The sequence below is a fragment of the Polistes dominula genome, unplaced genomic scaffold, assembly GCF_049000335.1.
Source record: "Polistes dominula isolate Pdom_NZ unplaced genomic scaffold, Pdom_raw_medaka contig_29, whole genome shotgun sequence".
Lineage (NCBI taxonomy): Eukaryota > Metazoa > Arthropoda > Insecta > Hymenoptera > Vespidae > Polistes > Polistes dominula.
In genome coordinates, this window is record NW_028300865.1 from 1,061,956 (window position 1) to 1,086,708 (window position 24,753).

General features: G+C 26.9%; 2 protein-coding genes across 4 annotated transcripts; both read left to right on the forward strand.

Annotated features, from left to right (window-relative positions):
- The first annotated feature begins 1,406 nt into the window (after positions 1-1,406).
- On the forward strand, positions 1,407-16,146 carry IP3K1 (inositol-trisphosphate 3-kinase-like protein). Of its 3 annotated transcripts, none has more exons than XM_015324745.2 (8): positions 1,407-1,959; positions 2,072-2,153; positions 2,828-3,000; positions 6,049-6,436; positions 14,641-14,937; positions 15,038-15,246; positions 15,340-15,808; positions 15,907-16,146. In XM_015324745.2, the coding sequence occupies exons 4-8, from the start codon at positions 6,320-6,322 to the stop codon at positions 16,108-16,110; spliced, it is 1,296 nt and encodes a 431-aa protein (XP_015180231.1). In that variant the 5' UTR covers positions 1,407-1,959; positions 2,072-2,153; positions 2,828-3,000; positions 6,049-6,319; the 3' UTR covers positions 16,111-16,146. The 3 variants fall into 3 exon arrangements, with proteins under 3 accessions (XP_015180231.1, XP_015180232.1, XP_089026332.1); XM_015324746.2 differs by having other exon boundaries at positions 1,556-1,959; positions 14,625-14,937; XM_089170206.1 differs by lacking the exon at positions 6,049-6,436 and having other exon boundaries at positions 1,556-1,959; positions 14,625-14,937.
- Positions 16,147-16,707: 561 nt separating this feature from the next.
- On the forward strand, positions 16,708-22,647 carry Grip128 (gamma-tubulin complex component 5). The gene is given in 15 exon segments (XM_015324738.2): positions 16,708-17,467; positions 17,545-17,973; positions 18,039-18,301; positions 18,372-18,543; positions 18,616-18,832; positions 18,986-19,036; positions 19,039-19,285; positions 19,356-19,552; positions 19,918-20,227; positions 20,330-20,549; positions 20,635-20,926; positions 21,007-21,207; positions 21,308-21,390; positions 21,964-22,123; positions 22,261-22,647. Coding segments are annotated over 15 exon segments (2,961 nt in total). The 5' UTR covers positions 16,708-17,395; the 3' UTR covers positions 22,308-22,647.
- Positions 22,648-24,753: the final 2,106 nt, after the last annotated feature.

Consider the following 24,753-nt stretch of genomic DNA (forward strand, 5'->3'; position numbering starts at 1 on the left):
AATTATAGAGTCAATATGAGTATTAAAATTTAAAATAAAATGGCGGGAAAAAAGAATGCGTTGAAATTTTATTAAACATAATTAAATTCTATTAAACAGGATAATACAAAGAAACGATCGAATGATTTTATTTCTAAGAAATGTTCAAATATATGACAAACTTATTCGTATAGAAACTAATTCATGTAACCACACTAGTCATATCCTGTATTCCGTTAGTGACGATTCATCGTTTAAAGTCTTTCTTTCGGTTTCGATATTATCGTGACATCTTCCAACGTACTCTTCTTTCTCTCTCTCTCTTTCTATTTTTTGTTGTCTTCTTTCTCTTTCTCTTTGACGCACTTGCTGACTTGACACAATGAGAGCATTGTTGGTAGTTTCAATAAATTTTTGTATATTTTTTTTCGCTCGTCTTTACTTAGAACCTTAAAGAGGAACCTTAAATAACGCAAAAATATCTAAGAAATGCTTAATAATTTATAATTCCCGTTACTTTATATTTCCCCTTCTTATTTTTTTCATTTTTATCCATAGATGCATGAACAAGAGTATCATTGTGTGTACCAGTCAAAACTTGTATCTATATCTGTGTTTATGAAAGTATTCGCGTCATAGGAAGACGAAGAAAAACCATCTTTGATACGTGGAACATATGAAAAGATAAAAAGTGCAGGAAAGATAGAGATAGAGAGAGAGAGAGGGAGAAGGAAAGAAGAAGATACGAAATTAACCGGAACGAAAAAGAGACTAGTTAAACAAGAAGTACCACGAACTAACATAAATTTATGATTTTATTGTTTAAAAAATTGCTTTGTTATTATTTTACGTAGAAATCGTAGAAATTCTTGAAAATAACAATAAAGATAAGTAATAATATCTAATTTGAACGGATACATAATGAATAATCTTTATATATTGTAGAAAAATTCTATAACAGTCACTAAACTTTCGTTTTTGACGTATATTAAACGTATTATGTCTCTCGTTGTTGGTGTCTTATTGCATTGACGTAAAGAAATACGAGGAGTATAATATACGGTATTAAACGTATCGAGTTTGAACTCTTATGTAAATTAAAGTAATAAAAATATTCATGAAATAGGATTAAATAATCTTGTTGGTTTCGTATTAAATTAACCTGTAAATAAATGAAATAAATTTAAATAAACCTTTCTTTTTTTTACGTTAATTTAGGAAATAATTTGCAAATTTAAGAATAATTTAACGTAATATTGTTTAAATATTATACAATTAATTAATGTACTTTGAATATTACTAAATTTCGATCTATTTTATTAGATGAACATTTGACCCTTGCAGTCATCACTGCAGGTCAGTCACGCAGTCACCCTGCACCAGGGGCGTAAAAAAACTAATTATTAATATATTAGAAAATATATTTATATATTATAAATATATTAGAATGAACAAAAATCTTTAAATTGGAACGTTATAATGTTAAATTCTATTAATTAGGTGAATTATTTTCGTTATGATCATGTGCAACGTTCGGAATGTCATATAAACAACATTGAATAAAAGAATTTTGACAGAGGACATCGCACCAGTCTGAAGGGGAATTTTGAGGTAGACGGTACTCCCGATCATATACTCGGTGTTTTTAAACAACAATACACATTTCTTTCAATTAATTAATAATTATTTTAATAGTTTAATGCACTCTACTTATATTACATAAGTTTATTAGACGAACATTTGACCTACGAAGTCATTACTGCGCAGGAATACTGAAACAAGTATACCTTTGTAAAAACAATCGTATAAAATTCAAAAAAAAAAAAAAATACTAAACTCAGAACATTATAATCTTAAATTCTATTAATTACGAACATTATCTCCGTTATACACATGCGCAACAATTTTCAATAAAATAACTTTGATAGAGGACAACGTTTCAGTCTAACAGTGGATTTTGAGGAAGAAGGTGCATCGAAGGTATACATACACATTTCCTTCGAAATTAACTAATTAACAATTATCTTCTATTTATATATATATATATATACACTATTTTATTTTTATTACAATAATTTTCTTTTTTTTATAGCTTACATTTTATGATCAAATTTTCAACACACTTCATTCCATTGGATCACGAAGTTGGTATCATCTTGTGTATTACGTAACATGTAAGTAATTATATACATATAATACTATACATATATATACACACGTACTTATACGTGAATGTTCAGTTCCGGTCGGAATTTATCCGGTTAATTTTTTATACGTATCCAACTCACATTCTTATTCCTATCATCGTGATTGTCATCGTCTAGGATAAAATTCGTAATAGTTCTGTATATAAATATATATATATATATATATGTTTAAATTTACTAATATTTCTATTATTTACTAATATATTAAATATATATAATATATATTTAAATTTACTAATATATTCCTATGTGATTCATTGTATTGGGTTGGCAAAAAAGTAATTTCGGCTTGCACCAACAGATAGCGTTATGTTTATCTTTTTCGTTATTCTTTTGTTAATGTTAAAATTTTTTTTCTTTTGAAGTTTGGTAGTGACACTTTTAGGTTGCTATAGAAACAAATTTCGTGTAATTTTGTTTACAATTGTTAGTTTAAAAACAATTGAGTTTGATTTTACATTAGAAAACCGAAAGAAAACTTTCTTGTCAACCCAATATATAGTAAATATTATTTAAGTATTTAAATATGGAGAATATAAAATTATTAATGAAGATGATAAACTTCAATATTTTGTACAATAATTAAAATAATTAAAAAGAATGTTATTTAATACGAATTTATTTTCTTTTTTTTTTTTTAGGTGTACTTCAATTTCTTTTTGAAGAAAATCGTTGATACGCAATCGATCTTTACACGATGAATCATCATTGATTGATACCAAAGAATAATAAGTTTTGTAGAATGAATTTATACGAGGAAGCCTTCGATGATACACGACTATTCCATTTGAACAAAATTCCATGAGCCATTGATGTGAGTAATTCTCTTCTTTCGTTTATTTTAAACGTTCCTTCATATTCGCGTAACATATGAAAATGTTACAGACAAAACGCACCTGTATAACCTAATTCCTTCTTTAACATTCTGTTATCGTAAAAAGGTTCTTTCCAAATTCATGTCGATGCAACGATATACGTTGTTTTTTTATTTTTCATTATTTTCAATATTTTATTTTAAATATTTGTTCTTTTCATTGTTTAATATCATTTCTATTAAAATTTACTTCCAAATTTCTTATTTTTATCATTAAATTATTATTAATATAACCTTAATATAATATTAACCTTATTATATTAATATTAAATTATTATTATATATATATAACATAACCTTAATATATAATATTAACCTTATTATTAATATTAAATTATTATTATAACATAACCTTAATATAATATTAATCTTATTATTACGTATTTATTTGTTTAGCTTTTAAATTTGATATATATATAATTAAATTTATTAAATAATTATTTTAAATCTTATATTATTTTTAAAATAAAAAATCAAATAAAACATTAGAACAATTTTATTGACATCAACATCGTACAATACTTTCACAGACGTTTTCTCTTACGTCAGTAAATTAGAAAATATGAAAGAAAAAAACATAGGACGCAACATAAATTCCATTTCTGACCTGAATTAATGTGAAAGAGAGACAAAAAAAAAGAGGGAGAGGAAAAAGAAAATGTTAGGAAGAGAGATATTTGGTATGATGTAATACTTATCAGAAATTCTTGTTTCACAAGCAACAAGATTGTTGATACCGTATATACATTTATCTAATTGTAAAACAGTACTTTTCACGCAAATACATTTTTTGTTTTTTTTTTCTTTCTTTCTTTTTTTTTTTTTTTTAAACGAGACCATGTATGTTTTGGAAAAAAAAAAGAAATTCAAATATACCAGAGACATATTTGATAAGAATAAATAAAGAGGTATCGCCGATGAGATATCTTAATTCCCTATTTGAGTCATAATGACATTTTTTTTTTTTAATGGTCCCCGCAGAGAGGAGGAGGAGGAGGAGTTTTATGGCTCACTGCTTAAAAACTATTGATCTTAAAATGAAATAAAATGAGTGGTTCGGTATCTTGGACGATTAATCAACGTATAAAAATAAATTACTTTGTATTTTGACGATAAGATATATGAATAGGTATATATGTCAACGTTAAATTTATATTATTCAGTTAAACAGGTCAGTATAATTATTTTAGGGATTTTACAAAGTTAAGTGTCATAAGTATATATAAATAAATGAGAAGATAAATTTATTAATTCGATAATTTATTTGATTTCAATCGTTCTTTTTTACTAAGTATAATTATTATATTAGCATTTTAATTATAATCAACTTGTATAAAATCCAAAATAAAATGTAATTTCTTTAGAAAATTCAATTAAAATTAATCAACTTTTATATTTTTAACAAATTGTTCAGCCATTAGAAACTATCCAATGATTGTTTAGTGCATTTTTGCTTATCTTCAACAAACAGTTGCAATAATCTAAATTTGTTACGATAAAGATATCACTACGCGTGTCTAATTTATAGCATATTGATGTTAAATTTAAATTTCATGTTTATAATCTCTATATATATATATATATATATTCACAACTTTTAAACTGAATGTAAGAAATGTATATATATATATATATATATATATATATATATATATATATATATATATCGATTAGAATTAATCTATTTAAATATTATATAATATTTTTTTTTTCAACGTAATATCAAATTGATTTTTTTTCTTTTTTTTTTTTTACAAAATTTTCTTTGACAAGTATTTAAGTATTAACGATAATTTTTCAAACTAAAAGACCAGATGTATATTGGCATTGCTAACACTAATTAATTATTATGCTCATATTTTTAATACATGACAATTGCTAGTAATATTTACCAAAGATGATTTATTATCCAGGTGCGTTACAACTCATTCAAACAACATTTGATTCTAGCAGTTATTATCATTATTATTCGAGTTCCGTTTTCACGTCAAAACTATAATAGAATTTATTATTGTTATACGTATAATAATAACGTATAATAGAATTAAATCTTATAAGGAAAATAAAAAAAATAAAAAAACAGAGCTTCAACTATTTGAAAAGAATACAATTTTATAAAGACATTTTTGTTGTTGTTGTTGTAATTAAAAATCCTGTTAGACATAGTTGTAATAAATATATCAACATAGAAATATATATTTGCAACGTCGTAGGAATAAAATGTGTTCTCTTTGAAATAAAGGATGCAGGGGGCTGTGACCCGAATAATCATTATCGATTCTCGTTCACGTGTTCAACTTAGTTGAGAGTGTTTGGTGGTAATGGTAGTTGTATTGATAGTGGTGGTGGTATGGTGATTGTGGTGGGGGTGGGGATGGTGGTAGCTCGACGTTGCTATTCGACGATGCTATTCGACGATGTTCTTCGACGCGTCGTCGCACAAGAGAAGCAAGCCAATAAAATTACTCTCGTGCTTCATTCGCGAGTCAGTATAATACGAAGCATCGAGGAAAGTGTTTCGTGTTGTTGTTATATAGTTCAACGAATCATCATCATCATCATCTTTCTTTTTATCTTCTTTTACTGTCTTTCTCTCTCTCACTCTTGTACTGTCTGTCGCGTGTTCTTTTTTTCGTTTACACAGAAGAATAAAACTTTACACACGTTATTAGTGAAACTTTCTGTTATCAGATAAATTTCTTTTCATAGATAATAGATAAAAACATTAAACGAGTAGATAGAAGTATTTCAAATATAATTATAATTAATTCAACGAATATGTGAAATAAAATCAAACGAAAGTAAATTATCATCAATCAAATCGATACAACCAATCAAATCGTATCTCTAGATTAGTATTCTTGCATCCTTATTGGTCAGAGGACGCAACCATCGCTTTCTCTTTTTCGAACTGATATTCACATCTACGGTGCACGTGAAAGTATTTCTTATGGTGTTTATATATTTCTTCTTACATCTATGTTGAAGATATACAAGAGGACAAGGAATGATACAAATATAGAATTTAATTTAACTGTAATTCTGAAAGAAAAAGAAAAAACAAACAAAAAGAGACGATAGACATTCGAGAAGTTTAATTGATTTTTAATCGATGTTTCGTAAATAATACGTGTGTGTGCCAAGTGCATAACCGTAAAAAGTGACGTTTTGAGAGGAAAGTGCGTGAATAATTTGAAAGGAAGGAAAAACAAGAAAGATATAGGAGGAGTGTAGAAAACAAAAAACTAAAAAGGGAATAATGTCAAGTAGCGTGTGTCACGCACCCCTACCAACACGAATGGAAACATTCACCACGAGACTTTGTCTACGTGCGGTTGATCAGTATGAGCGGCTTTTGCAGGCTCACTTCAACAAGGTATGCAAACTTATTTGATGAAGAGAATAACATCTCGTTATCTCGTATTATTAATCTTTATTTCAACTTTATACGTTTGTTATAAGCATACTATCACCACCACCACCACCACCCTACTATCTATGTCAACTATTTTTGTATACTATTAATACAATTTTCATTTAAATAACCCTGAGATAATTACATAGTATAAATTATCAATCTTTGTGTAAATTTATTATTATTATTATTATTATTTCAATATTTTTCTTTTATGTAATAAATTAAAAACGAAACTGTGTTAAGGTCTGTTAATAAAATTGTATTAATATTGTGTAAGGTGTGGTGGCTTTTTGTTAAACACTCATTTTCTTCTACAATGATAACTTCGTGTTCATTTCTCAAATATAACAGTTAAGTTTCTGATAAAAGTAAGACTTCTTCCTATGATATGTTATATTTGTAATATAGATAGATAACTTGTCTCTTTTTTTTTTTTTTTTTTTTTTTTTTTAATAAAACTTTGAACTTTGATAATGTAACATTTCATCGTATGCATTTTTTCATATTAGGTAAGATCTTAGTAAAACAGTTTAATTATTACTTAATAGTCAAAGAATGAAACATTGAATGAAACAAGATATGAATAAAAAAAGAAACCACGTTCAAAGTATGTATTGTTTATACTACTACTAAATAATCATATTCATGAATATTTGACTAATTTTTCTACTTTTAAATATTGATTTTCAACAGGATCATTATTAACACTTCATGCATACATATTCAGCCGTGAGAGCAGTCAAATTTAGAAAGAAAGAAAGAAAAAAAAAGAAACATATTTTAATATTTAAATGACCACTGATGAGATTTTTCAATACCAAAAAGACGTTAAAGAGAAAACTGGCAACCAAAATTCTCCTGTTTCACATTCCAAAACGAGAAAATCATTGTTCTTAAAAGAAATAATATGTTGTGTCATATAAGTGTTATATGCATGTTAAAAGTGTCATGTCAAAAGTACAGAGAAATCAGCTAATTTTGCAGCTTATCTAGACTAATAACGTATACATAAATGATATTCGAATTTTAACGATTAACATGAATATTAAATGTAATTTATAACTCACTTAATGACTAACATAATATTTATTTTCATTTGTAAATGAATAATATGCACGTATAATTCTTTTTTTTTCTTTTTTTTTACAAATTACTACATTTATTACAAGACACACAGTTGGACATTTGACCGCTCGTGAAAGCATTGGAAAAAAAAAAAAATACAAAAATACAAAATACAAAAAAGATTCACCTCTCGAGTAGATGGGTAACATTGAAAAGATGGACAAAAGCGAAGTACAATGATATCTCCTGGATGTCTATGAATAAAAGAGGAGTATCGTGCGTAACGTAGTACGTCGTTTGCTGACGTCGGGTATATAAAGAGTTCATGCCCTCGTTGATTCGTGAAACTACCCGCTTTCCAACGGAAGATCATTGACCCGTTATATGTATATACTCTTTATATATATATATATATTCTCTGCTCTCTTGCTTCGTGATACGATTTAATCTCGTGGTCGAGCAAGCTTGTAATGTGGGTTTCGATGAAACTTGACCGACATTTACGTCATTGCTTTATCCGGTTTACTTTGCCCACCTCCTCCACCTCCTCTCCCTCTTTCTCTCTCTCTCTCTCTCTCTCTTTGTTTTTTACCTTTCTTTTTCTTTCCTTATTTTTTATCTTCTTCAAATTTTCATATCTTGTGTTGTCATTTTCTTTTCTAGACTTCTCTTTTTATCGGCATCGATTATATATGCATTAACACTAAACTTTTATACCACGTGCGGTCAAACTACTACGTTTTGTAATTTGTTTGTATAAAAAAGAAAAAAGAAAACAAAAAATGTACATTATTCATTTCTAAATAAAACAAGGTATATATTGTTCGTTATCCAATTCGTTCAAATCTTATTCTATATGAAAATATATGCATTTTAAGCGGTCATTTTTTAACCGTTCACGATAGGAATAGATATGCATGAAATGTCTATAGGTTTTTTTTCTTTGTGTTAAAATTGAATTCTGTATCCATAATATGATACATATTCATGTATGTTAAAATATAGCGTTATTTTGTCAAATGTTTACTTTTGTTAAATGACAATGAGTAAAGCTGTGCATCATCAAAATATTATAAATAATTCATTTCTATTATATATATATATATATATATATATATATATATATATATATATATATATATATATGTTATTTTAATCACACGAACACGAATGTTTTTTAAATACGTTTACGAGGAAAATGATAAAGATTAATTTATAAGAAAAATAATACTTTTATTGCTATACTTCAAATTATCTGTGAGCATTGTATAAAATCTCAATCTACAATATATGCTTCTGTAAGTTTTTGTTTAAAACATAAAAGGAAGTAGAGAATGAAATAATATGAAGTTATTATAAGTAAAACGAATCGCAACAGGTGTATGTATGGTCACGTATGATCATGAAATGATTTGAACTTTGCGTATTGTCCACCTACACGTGCACTCACACGTGCACCCACTCGTGCACGAGTTTTCTTGACTGACTTGCCTATATGAATTTAATCTTTGATTAATATATATATATTCTGTTATTCTATTATTGTACTTAGTGTTTTAAACACAGGCCAATTGAAAACACAATTTATACTCGTAAATTGGATCGGATCCAAAATGTTTTGAACAAACTATACAATGTTATATACTTTGTTGAGTATTGTATTGGAATCTCTGGCAGGGGGGGGGGGTGACGTAGCAAAATTCGACCTATCTACTCTAATTTTGAATTTAGCCATCAGATAGCGTATTCAAGTGCTAAAGATCCCAATACAATTTTTGTATTCTATATATGAAGGGTAGAGGTAAGGAGTAACATCTCTTATGGGAGAAAATGTGAAAAAGTGTCCAGTGTTTTCTATAAATAACAGTTCCAAAATCTTCCAGAATGGCGCTGGTGAACTTAGAGGTGTGATATGAATGTAGCAACTGTAAATGAATTGAAGTATGTCGAGTTATGTAATAATGCAGTAAACATAACCTTAAAGAATTATTATGAGAAAACGTGTAGCTCTAAAGTGATTTTATTTCGTGAACTGTGAATAGTAAGTTTATTGATTTTTTATCATTTAATTTTATGAAAAAGTATGCGAATAACAAAGACAGTTATGGGTAAAATTTGTGTTCCTTGTTTATTTTTCAATTATACTCTAATAATATTTGGCGCTTCTTTTAAAAATTGACACTCTACGTACTGTGGCGCCACCTAATTGAATGCATTTCGACGGACACTTTTCACATATACTGAGATGTTACTCCTTACCTCTAACCTCCATAATTTTAGACAATACACATGAATTCTTTACACTGACCATAACCTATATGTTGACGTATAAAATGAAAAAAAAAAAAGAAAAAAGATTAAAAAACAATATCGTCTTTCTCTCTCTTAAATTCTTATTACCATTTATGGTAACATTACAGTCATGATTCAATAATCAAGTCATTTAAATTCAAAGCATTAATCATCATCACAACACAACATCTACTAATAAAGAAATTTACCAAATTTGGATCTTATTCAGTTCGTTTAGTTTTTCAAATGCACGATTACATAGTAATTAAGTAATTTATGGGCTTTTTTTTTATATTTATATCTTTGTTCTTCTCTATATCTCACTTTTGTTTTTCCTCACGTCTAAAGGTAAATAAAATATGGTTGTAATTAAGTTAGGAGGATGCATCTTGTTAACGTCAACGTTTGTTTGTTTTTTTGTTTTCTTTCTTTTCTTTCCTTTCTTTCTAATTAACATACTGATCGTTTCATCGTCAACGTTGATTTGTTTCTTTTCAACTCTCTTCTTCCTTATCTCTTTGATATTATGTTTCTATTTATAATTGCAATACAATATGCATATGAGTGTAATGCAAGATGCAATTTACAAATTGTGTGAAATTATTATCTAATAATGCATTTTGATTTCTTTCTTTCTTTTTTGAGTATTAGAAATAGAATGATAATAGTAGTAGAAAATAAAAAAAAAAGAGAGTAGAGAACTCGTGTAACAACATAAACGAGAATTTATCATGGTATTTATGTCACGGTAAAACTTCTCTTAAAACTCACATCGAAGTCATTGTTAACGTCAATTCTCGTACGTTTTTATATTATCATAATTACCAGTGATTAGAAAAAAAAAGAAGAAGAAGAAGAAGAAGAAAAAACTTGTAATTTTTAATATAGATCCTTATTTTTTTTTTGTTATTTTTCTTTCCCACAATTAGTACACTTCCCCTTTACTCCTCTACCTTCATCCACATTGTTTTATCTGTGACTCATTGTAATTTTATCTCGGTTTTATCCCGAGTAAAGACTAGTTATGGGATTTTTTCTTGTTTATTTTTATTATTATTTTTATCGACCAATTACTAATAAGGTTTTCCTATTTAAAAAACATTAATATAAAAATAATACAAAAAAAAAAATCATTGGACAGGAATTAACACTAAATATTGGGATCTCTAGCATATATACCTATTTCTACCACATTAGTCAAAATGATAATTGGTGTATAAAAGAAAAATGCTTTTTTTGAGCTTTCATTGAGCTTTTATTTACTTTTAAAAAATAACAACAAATGTTGTAACAATAATAATTTTAATAGATAAATGAATTTATAAACATTTGTCAATTATTTACAAAAAAGAAATCAAATGTTACATGAAGTATAGTAATTTTGAATTAAAATGGCGTCAACCAGTGAAAATGATTGGTCTGGTATATCTAGTGTTAATTAGACGAGTATAATAATCCATATAGAACAAATAAATACAAAAAGTGAATAAAAATAATCAAGAAAAAAAAATAAATTGATTGCACATGAATTAATTAGACGAGTATAATAATCCATATTTAAAAAAGAAAAAAATAAGAATAATGTATAACATATGTATATATAAGAATAATGTATAACATGACGCTAAGTGTCATTGGACGGTAAGAAAACACGTACATATCCTGTTTGATTATAATTGTTATTTTTTTTTTTTTTTTACTATCGATAAATAAGCGCATGCAATCGTTTAGATTTTTTCTTTTTTTCTTATTCGACTTATTTAACACGCAAATTGCAATATACGTGTGCACAAGGTTAGGTCGTTGTCATCATCATCATCATCATTATCTTCGTCATCGTGTTATAATAATATAAACCATATCGTCGTTGTCGTCGTCGTTGGTGGAAATTCCGATCGTGAAATGTCGACGTGAAAGATCATCGATTGAAAAACAGAGAGAGAGAGAGAGAGAGAGATAAAAAATCAATGATATCATTTAAGTATTACGTGTAGGTATATGCAAATAAGGACACGAACTATGAATTTATTTGACGATTGACGTAAACGGTATCTAGTATCTAGTAACTAGATCATTATCATTTATGCATGTGTCTAGTCAAGAAATTGAAACCTAGAAATAGTTTAGTTATTTTGTTTTTTTTCCTCCTCATTCTCCTTTTTTTTTGTTTTTCTTTTTGTTCTTTTTTTTTCTATTTTGATTATTTTTTAACACTAGATATACCACACCTGTCATTTTGACTAGTGTGGTAGAAAGTAGGGTATACTGAAAATGGTGGTACTTATATTTAGTTTTAATTACCGTTTAAAAACACGATTTCTTTTTTTGCATATATATAATTGAATTATATATAATATAATTTAATATTAATATAATAATAATTATAATAATATAAAATTATATATATATATATATATTTTTAGGTTAAACGTTAAACCTTTGAAACTTGTAAATGTGCACAGTTATTTGAACTAATCTTGGCAAGTATTTATAAAAATGTGATTGCAAATTTAAATTGTTATATTCATTATTTACATTTATATTAAATTACATATTTCTTATGAAGTAACTTTTTGAATGATATATTTATCTAATAATAGTGAGAAAGTTCTCAACACATAAGACTAACATATAGAAAAGAAGAAAGAAAAAGGTTATTGGAATATTTAATTCATCAAACATCTCTTTTAAATATTAACACGTATAGCGTATGGATGAAGAATCTGCAATCTCATATTGACCTTGATGGATATATAACTTATTTACTTATTGCTATTGGTAATAGAAGAACCTCAAGTTAGTTTGGCAAACATAGATTCGCTAATTCAATTTCCTCGTGTCCTCTAAGTTCCTTTACCTTGCAAAATATAATTAGAATGTTAGACACGTTCAACGATTCAATCGAATTCCGTAATACACGGACACCTGATGATGATACCTGCCTCTCTCTCTCTCTCTCTCTCTCTCTCTCTCTCTCTCTCTCTCTCTCTCTCTCGGCTGTTATTCAGTTGAGATGCGATTTTTAACTATGAAAACGTGACAAACATAGTAATGTTATGTCGTTACGCCATATATAATACATGGACACCGATATCCTTCCTATTTAAGGTAGAGAATAAACAATTACTGTATATATATATATATATACACGTCGTGAAATAATAACAAAGCTATAAAATTGATGGCGCCTTCAGCATCATCGGCAGCTTATTTGTCGTCTTCCTTAACGTCTTTTGACTTCAACTTCGACTTTGACTTTGCAACAGTGTACAAAGAAAAAAAATCCGATTAGATAAAACCAAATGTACGTACACACCTTTCTTTTATATTATTATACTTACATATATGTATGATTTATAAATTTATCAACATATCTATATATAATAAGTGCGCATTTACATTCTACAAAACACTGAATTCTTACCGTTTCTTTCATTGTTCATTTTTTTTTTTTCTTATAAGTTTCATACAAATGAATGCACATGTTTTTAATTTAAAGTATTGTTCATCATCTTGTACACAGAAAAGTCTTTTCTGACTAACACATGAGAAGAGTTGAAATGTTTTGTGTCTAGCAAATTGTTTAACTCAATGATTTTTCTCACAATTTGTGTCTGACTGTATATTTTGGAATCAATTTACTCATTTGTTAGGTTTCAAGACTTTTCATTTCATCGTCACAATGAATACAAACAAACAATTTGATGTACTCAGAAAAATCTTCTGACTAACACATGAGAAGAGTTGAAATGTTTTGAATCTAGCAAATTGTTTAACTCAATGATTTTTCTCAAAATTTGTGTCTGACTGTATATTTTGGAATCAATTTACTCATTTGTTAAGTTTCAAGACTTTTCATTTCATCGTCACAATGAATACAAACAAACAATTTGATATGCTCAGAAAAATCTTCAGATTAACACAAGAGAAGAGTTGAAAAGTTTTGAGTCTAGCAAATTAACTCAATAATTTTACTCAAAATTTGTGTATGACTGTAAATTTTGGAGCCCATTTTACTCATTCGTTAGGTTTCAAGACTTTTCATTTCATCGTCACAATGAATACAAACAAACAATTTGAATCAAATGTTTATATAATCTTATTCATGACAATGTTTACATATAAAATAAAATGAAATGAAACAAATCGCATTGCGTGATTTTCATGTGCGTGAGAGAGAGAGAGAGAGAGAGAGAGAGAGAGAGAAAATTAATTAATTAATTTGCTGTTAAATACTTATCACGTTTTTTTTTCCTAGAAAATGTATTCAGTATTATACACGACGTTATATTTCTCTCGTTACAAATACAGTGACGTCTTTGTAAAAGTGTCTTCGACGTGTTCTCCTCCTCCGTATGCAAATACATTTATTCTTACTGTTATGCAGTAAATTCTTGACAGTGTGTGAAAGAAGATAACGCAAACACGTTTTTCGTATTCACCGTTCATTTTCTATTTCGAAGTATTATTACTTTTTTACTTTTTTTTTTAATGTAAACAATTTATTGTGTGTTTTTCTTAAGATTTAAATTAATTGCGATACTACTTTTGTTAGAACAAAATAAAAAGAAGTTTTCACTTCAAAAAGAATCATAATTATATAAAAAAAAAAAAAAAAAATGTAAACATAATGATTTATTTATAAAATGTCTAATTGTAAATGAAATTATTGTTTGGGTGACATGTTTTAAGATTAATCAAAATAATATATTGAAACATTTATTATAAAAGATTTGATTGTTTATTTATCAAATAAAATGTTGTCTCGACTGAATTAAATTCTTAGTAGGTTTTTCTTGTTACAGTCTTCTTCCAACAAAGAACAAAACCGAATAAATAATCATGATTCTTCGGCACGCAAAGATACAAGACGTCAGAAGGATGCATCTTCAAGTAACAGCAATTACAGTGCCTTTCGGCAATGGAGGAGAAGTACATCCGTTGGTACCAATCGGTCCAACAGTGCTGGACCAAGAACCGTCAATTCTATTGCCAAATTACCAAACGATGCAGCTACTATCAAAAAAATGGAACAATTTCCTCTTGTTCTTTCCGATACTACTATGCCCGATGAAGATTTGTCTTTGAAGTTTCTCGCATTGGTAAATTTATCTAATATTTATATTGAAAATGAATATTCATTATTAATCATTGATTTATGCATTTCTAATTAATTAATTTTATTTTCAATCTATTTCTTAGAATGCTTTGGATCTTACTGCACCAGCTAGCGATGTATTATTGAAAAATAGACTGAAATCTTGGTTCCAATTATCTGGACATCCTGATGGTTTTGCACCTGCTGGACCTGGAACTGTATGGAAGAGAAAAAGTGGAGGAGTTGAAAATACTGAACGCATTGTCTACGAAGCTTTAAGTAAAGATGATGCATTTCGAGATTGCATTCCAAGGTACATATTATTATACATTGTTTAAAAAAAAAAAAACAAATAATTCGTAAAATCCGAACAATATTTAATTATTATTATTATTATTTAATGTAGGTATTACAGAGAAGTCGAATATAAAGGAGACACGTTCATCGAGTTACAAGATTTATTATTTGGTTTTAACGATCCTCATGTAATGGATATTAAAATGGGTACACGAACGTTTTTAGAATCGGAAGTATCGAAGACCATGGCAAGATCAGATTTATATCAAAAGATGATTGCTGTTGATCCGAATGCACCTACAGAACAGGAACACGAACAACGTGCTGTTACCAAATTACGATATATGCAATTTCGTGAACAACAAAGTTCAACGTGTAGTCATGGATTTAGAATCGAAGCTATGAAATTACCAGGAACACCGCCGATCACATTAAAAAAAGTTAAATCGCACGAGGAAGTTTTAAATACTATGAAAACATTTCTTCGAAATAAAGAGGAAACTCGTAGAAATTTGTTGAAACGTCTTAAGAATCTAAGAACAAAGATTGAACAATCGAAATACTTTCAAACTCATGAAGTATGTATTTTTAATCACATTATTATTATTATTATTATCTGTGTTTAATTATAATGTTTATATGGTAAATTAACATTGTTTATATTATTTTTGTTTAGATCATAGGTAGTAGCATCTTCATGATTTATGACAATGAAAAAGTTGGAGTTTGGTTGATAGATTTTGCTAAAACTTACGAATTACCGGAAGGCCTTAAAGTGACACATAGACGTCCATGGGAACAAGGCAATCACGAAGAAGGATTTTTATTTGGACTCGATAATCTTATTTCTACGATAGAAGAAGTTGATATCTCCTCGTGAAAGTTTCATTCAAAAAAAATGGAGAACTTCTTCTTTATCTTTTTTTTTTCTTTTTTTTTTTTATGTATCTTCTCTAAGTGTAATCCTTTTTTTCTAAATTCTTCTGTTATTCTTACTGATTATTTTTCTTTGTTTTTGTTCTTTTTATAAAAATCACCTTAACGTACAAAGATAGCATTTAAAATAGTCATTATCTTGAAATTTGTAGAAAAAAATGTTTGATTTTTCTCACATTTTTGTTTGATTTCTTTTTCAACGTTTGTTTCTGTTTTCTTAGTTATAAAAAAGTATATGTAAGAAATATTTGATTTGTTAGTCAAATAAGTAGCAGCAAATATGCAAGATTTAAGTCTGAAAATATTCTATAATTTGTTTTTAAGTATACAGCTTATATCTTAGAATCTCGATAGTATTTTATATTGCATGATTTTTATATACATTTTCAAGATATTTTTTTGTCATTTATTGAAGTATTATGTTCTATAAATATAGAGTTGTACCTTTTCGTAGCAACATTAGAAACTAATATACGCATTACATGTTTTAATTGAAATACATATGATATCATTGTGTTTTTTTTTTTTTCTTTCAAAATTCAATGTAGTTTAATATTTAATGTTAATAATAGATATTCTCAAATGTATAAGAGTCTAGAATACTACAGTATATTAACATTTTCATATTGTTATAAATTTTAGATTATTATTAGATTAATAGAATATTTCATGTTTTAGCGTAATTTATTTATATATATATATATATATAATAATTATATTCATATTATATTTTATGTATTTAATTATTTTGATCAAGTGATTTTCTTGGTTCTTTTTTTACCTTTACTTCAACACTCTATAAATTTATTTTAAAAATCAATCATACAAATAATTATTAAAGTACATTTATTCGAATGTGAAATAATATATTATTGTGTTTAAATGAAAGAGTATTATTAACAAGAACAAAACAATGTTGTTTATTTGACAAAATTGATATATTTACTATTTACCACAAGCATACATATATAAAATTATCATTAAAATAAAATTTGGAGTAAAGCCCGATAAATATCTGATTTTATTACGTACTTTCTTGTGTGCGTGATTGATTCAAATTTACCGCCAAACTGACTGACGGCGACGCCAACGCCTCTGCAGGTAAAAACTGATACTAAATATGTGTCTTTAATAAAATTGTTTACTTGCGATGCTGCGCTTATTCTTTTTTAATGAAGAAGTAATTAATCAAGTTACATTTAATATAAGAATTTATTTTAACATAAATAATGGGAACAAAAATCTTAAAGGATATACAAAGTGATATAAAACTTTTGATCACAGCGATAACTGATTTCGAGGTAGGTAGGTTATGTTGTTCTGAAATAATTTCAAAATGATCATGACAGCCAGTGGAAATAACTTTTTTTAATAACAGGAAGATGAAGAAGGATTTCAAATCTGTGAACGTTTCGTTGTTTCCAATATAAAACATCATCAATATCTTTCTGTTAATAGTCATGCAGTGAAACAATCTATTAACAATATTACCACCAAATTATCCGTATATGCAAAATTTAAAGAGGCTAAAAAATTTCAAGAACTCATCGATTTCTTTTTAAATAGTTTTGATTTTGAACATCATCCACAATATGATTTACAATGGTCCTTGTTAGCTTTGATTTTTGATTTATCATCTGAAATTGACAAAGTCGATTTGAATAATTTAAAATCATATCAAGGAGATTTTCATTCTGTTACCATTGCTAATGAAAAAGATGCCATTGAAGAGATTGATTGGGCTGATTATTTAAAAGAAGGAGAAGAAGATTTCTTTTGTGATTTTAAGGATGACGAAAGTAGTGATGTAAGTTTTTTAATGTAATATATATGTTTTAAGATATTTTTATTCATAAATTCATTTATATGCAGGAGTGGTCAGATGATACAGAAAAAGTATCAGATCTTTCCTGTGTGCCAGTGGAAACAACTTTGACAACTGTAGATGGTATAACATCCGAAGAATCAATAAATGTTAAACATAAATCCGATATATTAATGCAATCGTTAATAGAAGAATTTGAATCAAGAAAATGGTTGATGTCAAACGTTCAAAACACATGGTGGGATAAATCGGTGATTTATAAATATCCTGTATGCAGCAAATATCCCGATGCGCATTTCTGTCAAATTTGGTAATTTCATTGCAGAACCTTAGCATGTTGTATAACGCAATATTTCCAAGTAATCTAATATATAAAACAGGCATGAAACAGTTCATAAGGATTTCACTGATATTGTTCTACTTAATGAATACCAAGCGTGTAAAGAAATACTATGGATTTTCCATGTTCAAACTGAGATGACTATATTTGAGAGAGAAAGTGAATTTACATTTCGTATTAGACCTAATGTTTCTGTACCAAGTTTAACTACAGTAAGTTTTTACAAAATAATGTATTAATATTGATATTGAATGTATTTTTTTATAAATCATTTGTATGTACAGGTTGCTTTTCAAAATATGTTATCTCCACTTTGTGAATATTTATCTATGATACAAGACATAGAATTATTTGACAAAGAATTGTTGAACGATGATACAACTTGTTTGGAATATAAAAAACCACCATTCATATACGAAGCATATAATGCTGCGATTAAAGAAAAACTTTTCAATTTTAGGTTAGAAATTATAAACGTTGAGAAAGATATTACAAAACAAGGTATTATTTTTTAATTAATGTTATATTATTATAACTTTAACTCTTAAACACATTAAATAATAATATAAATATAATAAACACAATAATTATATTATAACTTAAACTTAAACATTATATATTTACGTTGATTAATTACTGTATACATTTTTACAGCTAGTAGCCAAACACTTTTGTCATTATTGGCCTCATTAGAAAAGCCTTTAAAAAAATTAAAATATTACACGAGATTCACAAAATATCTGTAACCGATTGGAAATTATCATCAAATTGGAATTGTGCTTCAAAGTTACTTTCAAATTTACTTTTACAAATTACAAACTCACATTGTCAAGAAAAGACTTATTTATGTGTTAATTTGTATCTGTCAACTATTCCTGTATATTTGAACATTATTGATACATGGTTAGGTGATGGACGTTTAGAAGATTGGAGAGATGAATTTATAATAGAAAGGTACAAATTTATTAAAAAACTATTGTTAAATTTTGTCTCATGTAAAAATGACCATATACATTGTTATTAGAATTTCAGATGAAGAAGTTGCAAAAAGTAAAGACCAATGTATCAAATTTTTGGCAAGACCATTGGATGATATTTGTTTAGAGGATAATGTTATGCAATTATTAATTAACAAAGTACAACATATTGGACACAGTATTGATTTACTTGTATCATTAAATCGTATCATGGAAATGTGGAATGAAAAAATTATAGTTGAAGGTATATATATATATATTTGGAGACGATGAGGATACAGTCTTCTTATTGTAAGATACCGGTCCGAGAGGAAAGGGTGTAGCCGTGAAGGAAGCCTTATCGTTGATGATTTTTAGCGTAGAAAACAATTACGGTTTTTGAATGTGATATCGCGAAGATCGTCGTAAGCTGACTGACAGTTCGGCGACGTTCGGCGGCGTTCGGCGGCGTTCGGCGGCGTTCGGCAGGCGGTCGGCTCGCCGCCTCGGAAAGATCGGGTCTCCGCAGTCCGCTGTGATACCTGCCTCCGCCGACTACGGCGCTGCTGAGCGCGCGCCGCCACATATATTTCATTTTTTATTTAATTAATATTATTTGAATTATTTTAGAAAAGAGAATGTCTTTGAAGGATGAATTTTATACCTTGTTATTGTCTGAAATATGCAAATATACAACTGAGGTAAATGAACCAATTGATAATTCGCCATCAGAAGTGGATGGGATTTCACCAATTTCAGAATGTGATGAAGATTTGGAAAAAAATATAATGCAACAATTGTCAGCTGTGAATAATCCATTTTTAATGAAAGCATTCAAGGATTATCTACCATTAGATTTATATGAACAAGATGTGGTGGATAGTAGAAAGTGTGTATCCACTAATTATGATAACAAGTATCGTAACAAATTATTTAACAGGTAATCTTTTGTATTATTGAATTATTATATTAATATATATCTATAGATTGCATTATGTATTAATATATATATATATATATATATATATATATATATCTATAGATTGCAGGAAGTTGCAGAACACACGTTGCCATTAAAAAAAATTTTGGAAAAGATATTATCCGAAATTTTAGATTTGCGTTATAGCAGTGCTAGTAAATTAGTAAAAAATATAATGATGTTGGAATACAAATTGGAATCACATTTGAAATTAATGAGATCTGTTTATATGATGGAGGCTGGTCATATTATGAATAAATTTTATCAGATATTATTTCACGAGGTAGAACAGATCTCTTTGTTTTATTTTTAATTAAACACCATTATAAAATTCATATATTAATTAATGAATATATATATTTTTACAGATAGAAACTAATCAAATGTGGAATAATTCATATTTTTTATCATGTATATTAGAAGAAATACTTTCTCAACAATGGCCAGATTCAAGTTCACATTGGTCAATTATAGTACAAGATGTTAATAATACACATCAAGTGTTACAAGCTGTTGATAATATTACTTTATGTTATGCAACAGGATGGCCAATAAATATTGTATTAAATGATGACATTTTAACTAAATACAATGAGATATTTAGATTTCAATTAAAATTAAAATGGGCTTTGTGGACGTTAAATAATTTAAAATTTATTGGTAAAGGATTATTATTGTTTCAATAATAATGAAACATTTAAGAAAAATACTTGTTAATTTAACTTGTATTTTGTTTGTAGACTTGGAAGGTTTAAAATCATTACATCCTAAAAATAATATTGAACATTTTCAAATAAGACGTCTTGAAAGTTTACGTTTTTGGTTATTACATGCTATTGGATCAATTCATGCTTATTTATCAGGACAAGTATTGCAAAGTTTAGGATTCATGTTTGATCAATCTTTAACTCAAGCTGATAGTCTCGATGGAGTTATATCTGGTATGTTAAAAATCTATTCTATGTTACATTTTTTTTTTTTATAATTATCTGTTGTGTAATATTATTTTGTTGTTGTTGTTGTTGTTGTTGTCTATTTCAGTACACAGAGAATATTTGGATAAAGTTCATAAACATTGTTTGTTAACCGAAGAATTTGAAGATTTAATGACCACAGTAAATAATGTAAGAAAATACTTTGTAATAAAATATTTGCAAATATTTGAGGTTAACTTCAAGAATGATTTAATTACGTTCAAATAATAGTCATATGAATTATTACAAATTATATTAACGTATTGAAAACTATTATTGAAGTTATATTTATATATTTGGAAATACTTTTGGAAATATATATAAGGAGGACCAAAAAGTAATGTCATCAATTTGTATATTTTAATCAACAATCTGATTTTGATCTGTTTTGTATTAAAAATTTGCATACTAGATGAAAAAAGAAAGGTTGTTGATAATGAGGTTATGTTATGTTATTAATTTATAAATAACAATTTGTTCAAAATGTATTTGTTTGAATTTAAGGTTAGGAAGCGACATTACTCTCTGGTCCACCTAATATATAATTAATATATTATTAATATATATTGTATATATAATTATACAATGTGCTTGTATATTGATATATTGGTATATTGTATGCATCACTGTATATTGATACCATACAAATAGCATAATATATATATTAATAATATATTAATTAATTCTGTATAACATTATCTAACATAAATTTATTGAATACAGTTAATAGAAATGTGTATCCATATTCGAGACCATTGGGATTATAAAAAACTATTACGTACTGTAACGGAATTAAGTTTAATGGAAAGCAGTTATATAAAATACCACACGTATCTTGCATTGACTTTACATAACACGGTTCAATATAAAGATGCAGATTATCGTAAGTTTTACGTTTTATTTTCTCTGATATATATCTATATATACCTATCTATATATATATATATAAACAAGATAATAATTTCAATAGAAAATTAATGATCACGCGTATGTTTTTTTTCTATTTTTATCTTTTTACAGTAGTGGGATTAAGTTCAGCCTTTAACTGCAGTATGCCGAGCATGTAAAAATATTAATGTATATTATATAATTTGTTTATATAGGTATCATTAATTCATTTTTCACACAAGTTATCATATAATTAATTACATCATTAATGTCATTAACATATATATATCTCATCTTTTATTATATTAGATTTATTTTTGATATTATATACAATTTGTCACACAGATGTAAATGAATTTTTTCAAATAAGAGAGAGAGAGATAAGAAAAGAAAACAAAAAAAAGAGATAAAAAAGAAAACGTTTACACTGTGTATACGTGAGACAGAGACAACAACATTGTATGTGTTGGTTGTACGTGTGTTAAAAAAATTTTTCTGAAAAATGTCATTCTAATCATCTCTCCTTGGTTTCCTGATAATTATTAAAGTCACTTGAATATTTTGTTCTTTCCCTTGTCCTCCCCCTCCAACCCCCCACCCCACCCCACCCAAGGCTTATCTTTTGCAGATAAACTGACGCCTAGAAGGCAAATCAAGTCCAAGGACATTTATTATGATGAGAACAATGTCGTCAGTTTGAATTTCATAAGCGATTTGAGTCGTAATTTATTAACGGAAATAGCATTTCAAACTTTACCACCATCCGGTATTTCAATTCCTATGCCAAAAATGATACGTAAAAAAGATTGGCAAATTAATCGGTGAGAAAGGATTATCTTATTTATTGTTAATTGAAAATGATCTTAACACTAGAACTACTATCAACACACTCTAGTCATTTTAAATGATTGAGGTGTTTTGATTTGATTTGATTTAATTTGTTATGAAGAATATTTTGATATCAAATGATTTGTTATTATTGTATTTATTGTTATTATATAGAGTAGTTTTTAAGATTTGAGATTGTAATACAATTTTTATGTGATTTTTAAATGAAAAATTTAACAATTGTTTTAACACTAGGAACAACAACTCCACACTATAGTCATTTTGAATGATTAGTTTTTGATTTGATTTGATTTGATTTGATTTGATATCAAGAATATTTTGATATTAAATATTATTTATTATTAATTTTATTGTTATTATATAGTTTTTGTTTTTTTTTTTTTTTTAAGATTTCAGAACATTGAATTCATTTTATAAAATAATAATCAGTCAAAATATTGTACGTGTTATTTTAAAGAATACTCATTTTGACTAGTTTTGTTAGAGATTATTAAATGTCAACTGTCAAATAGTTCTAGTTGTTAATATTATAAAAAAAAAAAAGAAGAAAAAAAGAAAAAACATGATTTCCGTCATTAAATTTCAGTCCGAAGATGATATTATCAGAAAATTTAATCGAATATGAACAAACGTTTTCTTATTTACGTTGGTATCTGCATGAAGAACACCATATTGCATTTTCCTCTTCCTCATCTGATGTCTTATCACGTGAAACCAAACGTATTATCAATGATTCGTTTAAAATTGACAAGTTATGAAACTGTCAACGAAAGAAAAATCCTTTTTTTTTTTTTTTTAAACGAAAATATATTCAAAGATTGATGAAATTCAAATTAATTGGGTAATTAAAAAAAAAACACACATTTTTCAATTAATCTAAATAATTCTAAATAATTAAAATTGATACGCGTTGAGTGACAGGTTGTGTTGTTAGATTAAAAATATAAATAATAATAATAATAATAAAACAAACAAATTAATAATTAATGATTAACAAATAAAAAAAACAAATTATTAATTTCCAATTAGTTAGTTGTGTGATGAATGAATGAATGAATGAATGAATGAATGAAATGTGTGATATGTGAGGCGGTAGAAAAGGCGGTAACGTTTAGACGTACTTCAAACAAGTATGGTCGATCTCATATGGGCGGAGCCTATAGTCTGACGAATGACGGTCAATGGTCCGCGCGTAGAAATGGCGCTCGTCTTAACGATATAACCTTGTCTTTCTAATTATCATCTTTTTATCATAAATTATTATGATCTTCGTTAAATATATATGTATATATTAATCAATGTAAAATATATTATATTAATCTATATCTATATATAATTATTAAATAAATATCAATAAATAAAATCTCTGCAAACACATAAAATGTTACTACTACCGTACTTACAAAAAAAAACAAAAAAACAGGGAATTTAATAATAATTATAAAAATAAATTATATATATATGATAATTATGAAAAAAAAAAAAAAAAAAATTAGATCACAAATGCATTGTTTTTTTTTTGTTTTTAAATATAAATTAAATAATTAAGCCTCTTGTTAAAGACTAAATGAAATGGTATTGAATAGTTCAATGTAATTTAACAAAAATGAAGCTTGTGTATTATTTGATAAGGAATTAAATATTGTAATAACTCCTCCATCCAATAATAATAATAATAATAATAATAATAATAATGAAGAAGAAGATTAGATAAATGTGGAATTATAATAATGCAAAATGTGGATTTGTGTTTTAAAAAGGTGGGGGGGGGGGACA

Coding starts and splice junctions, on each gene's coding strand:
- IP3K1 (XM_015324745.2), top strand. CDS start 6,320: ATGTCAAGTAGCGTGTGTCACGCACCCCTACCAACACGAATGGAAACA. Junction 14,938..15,037: donor CTTTGAAGTTTCTCGCATTG/GTAAATTTATCT, acceptor TCTATTTCTTAG/AATGCTTTGGATCTTACTGC. Junction 15,247..15,339: donor TTTCGAGATTGCATTCCAAG/GTACATATTATT, acceptor TATTTAATGTAG/GTATTACAGAGAAGTCGAAT.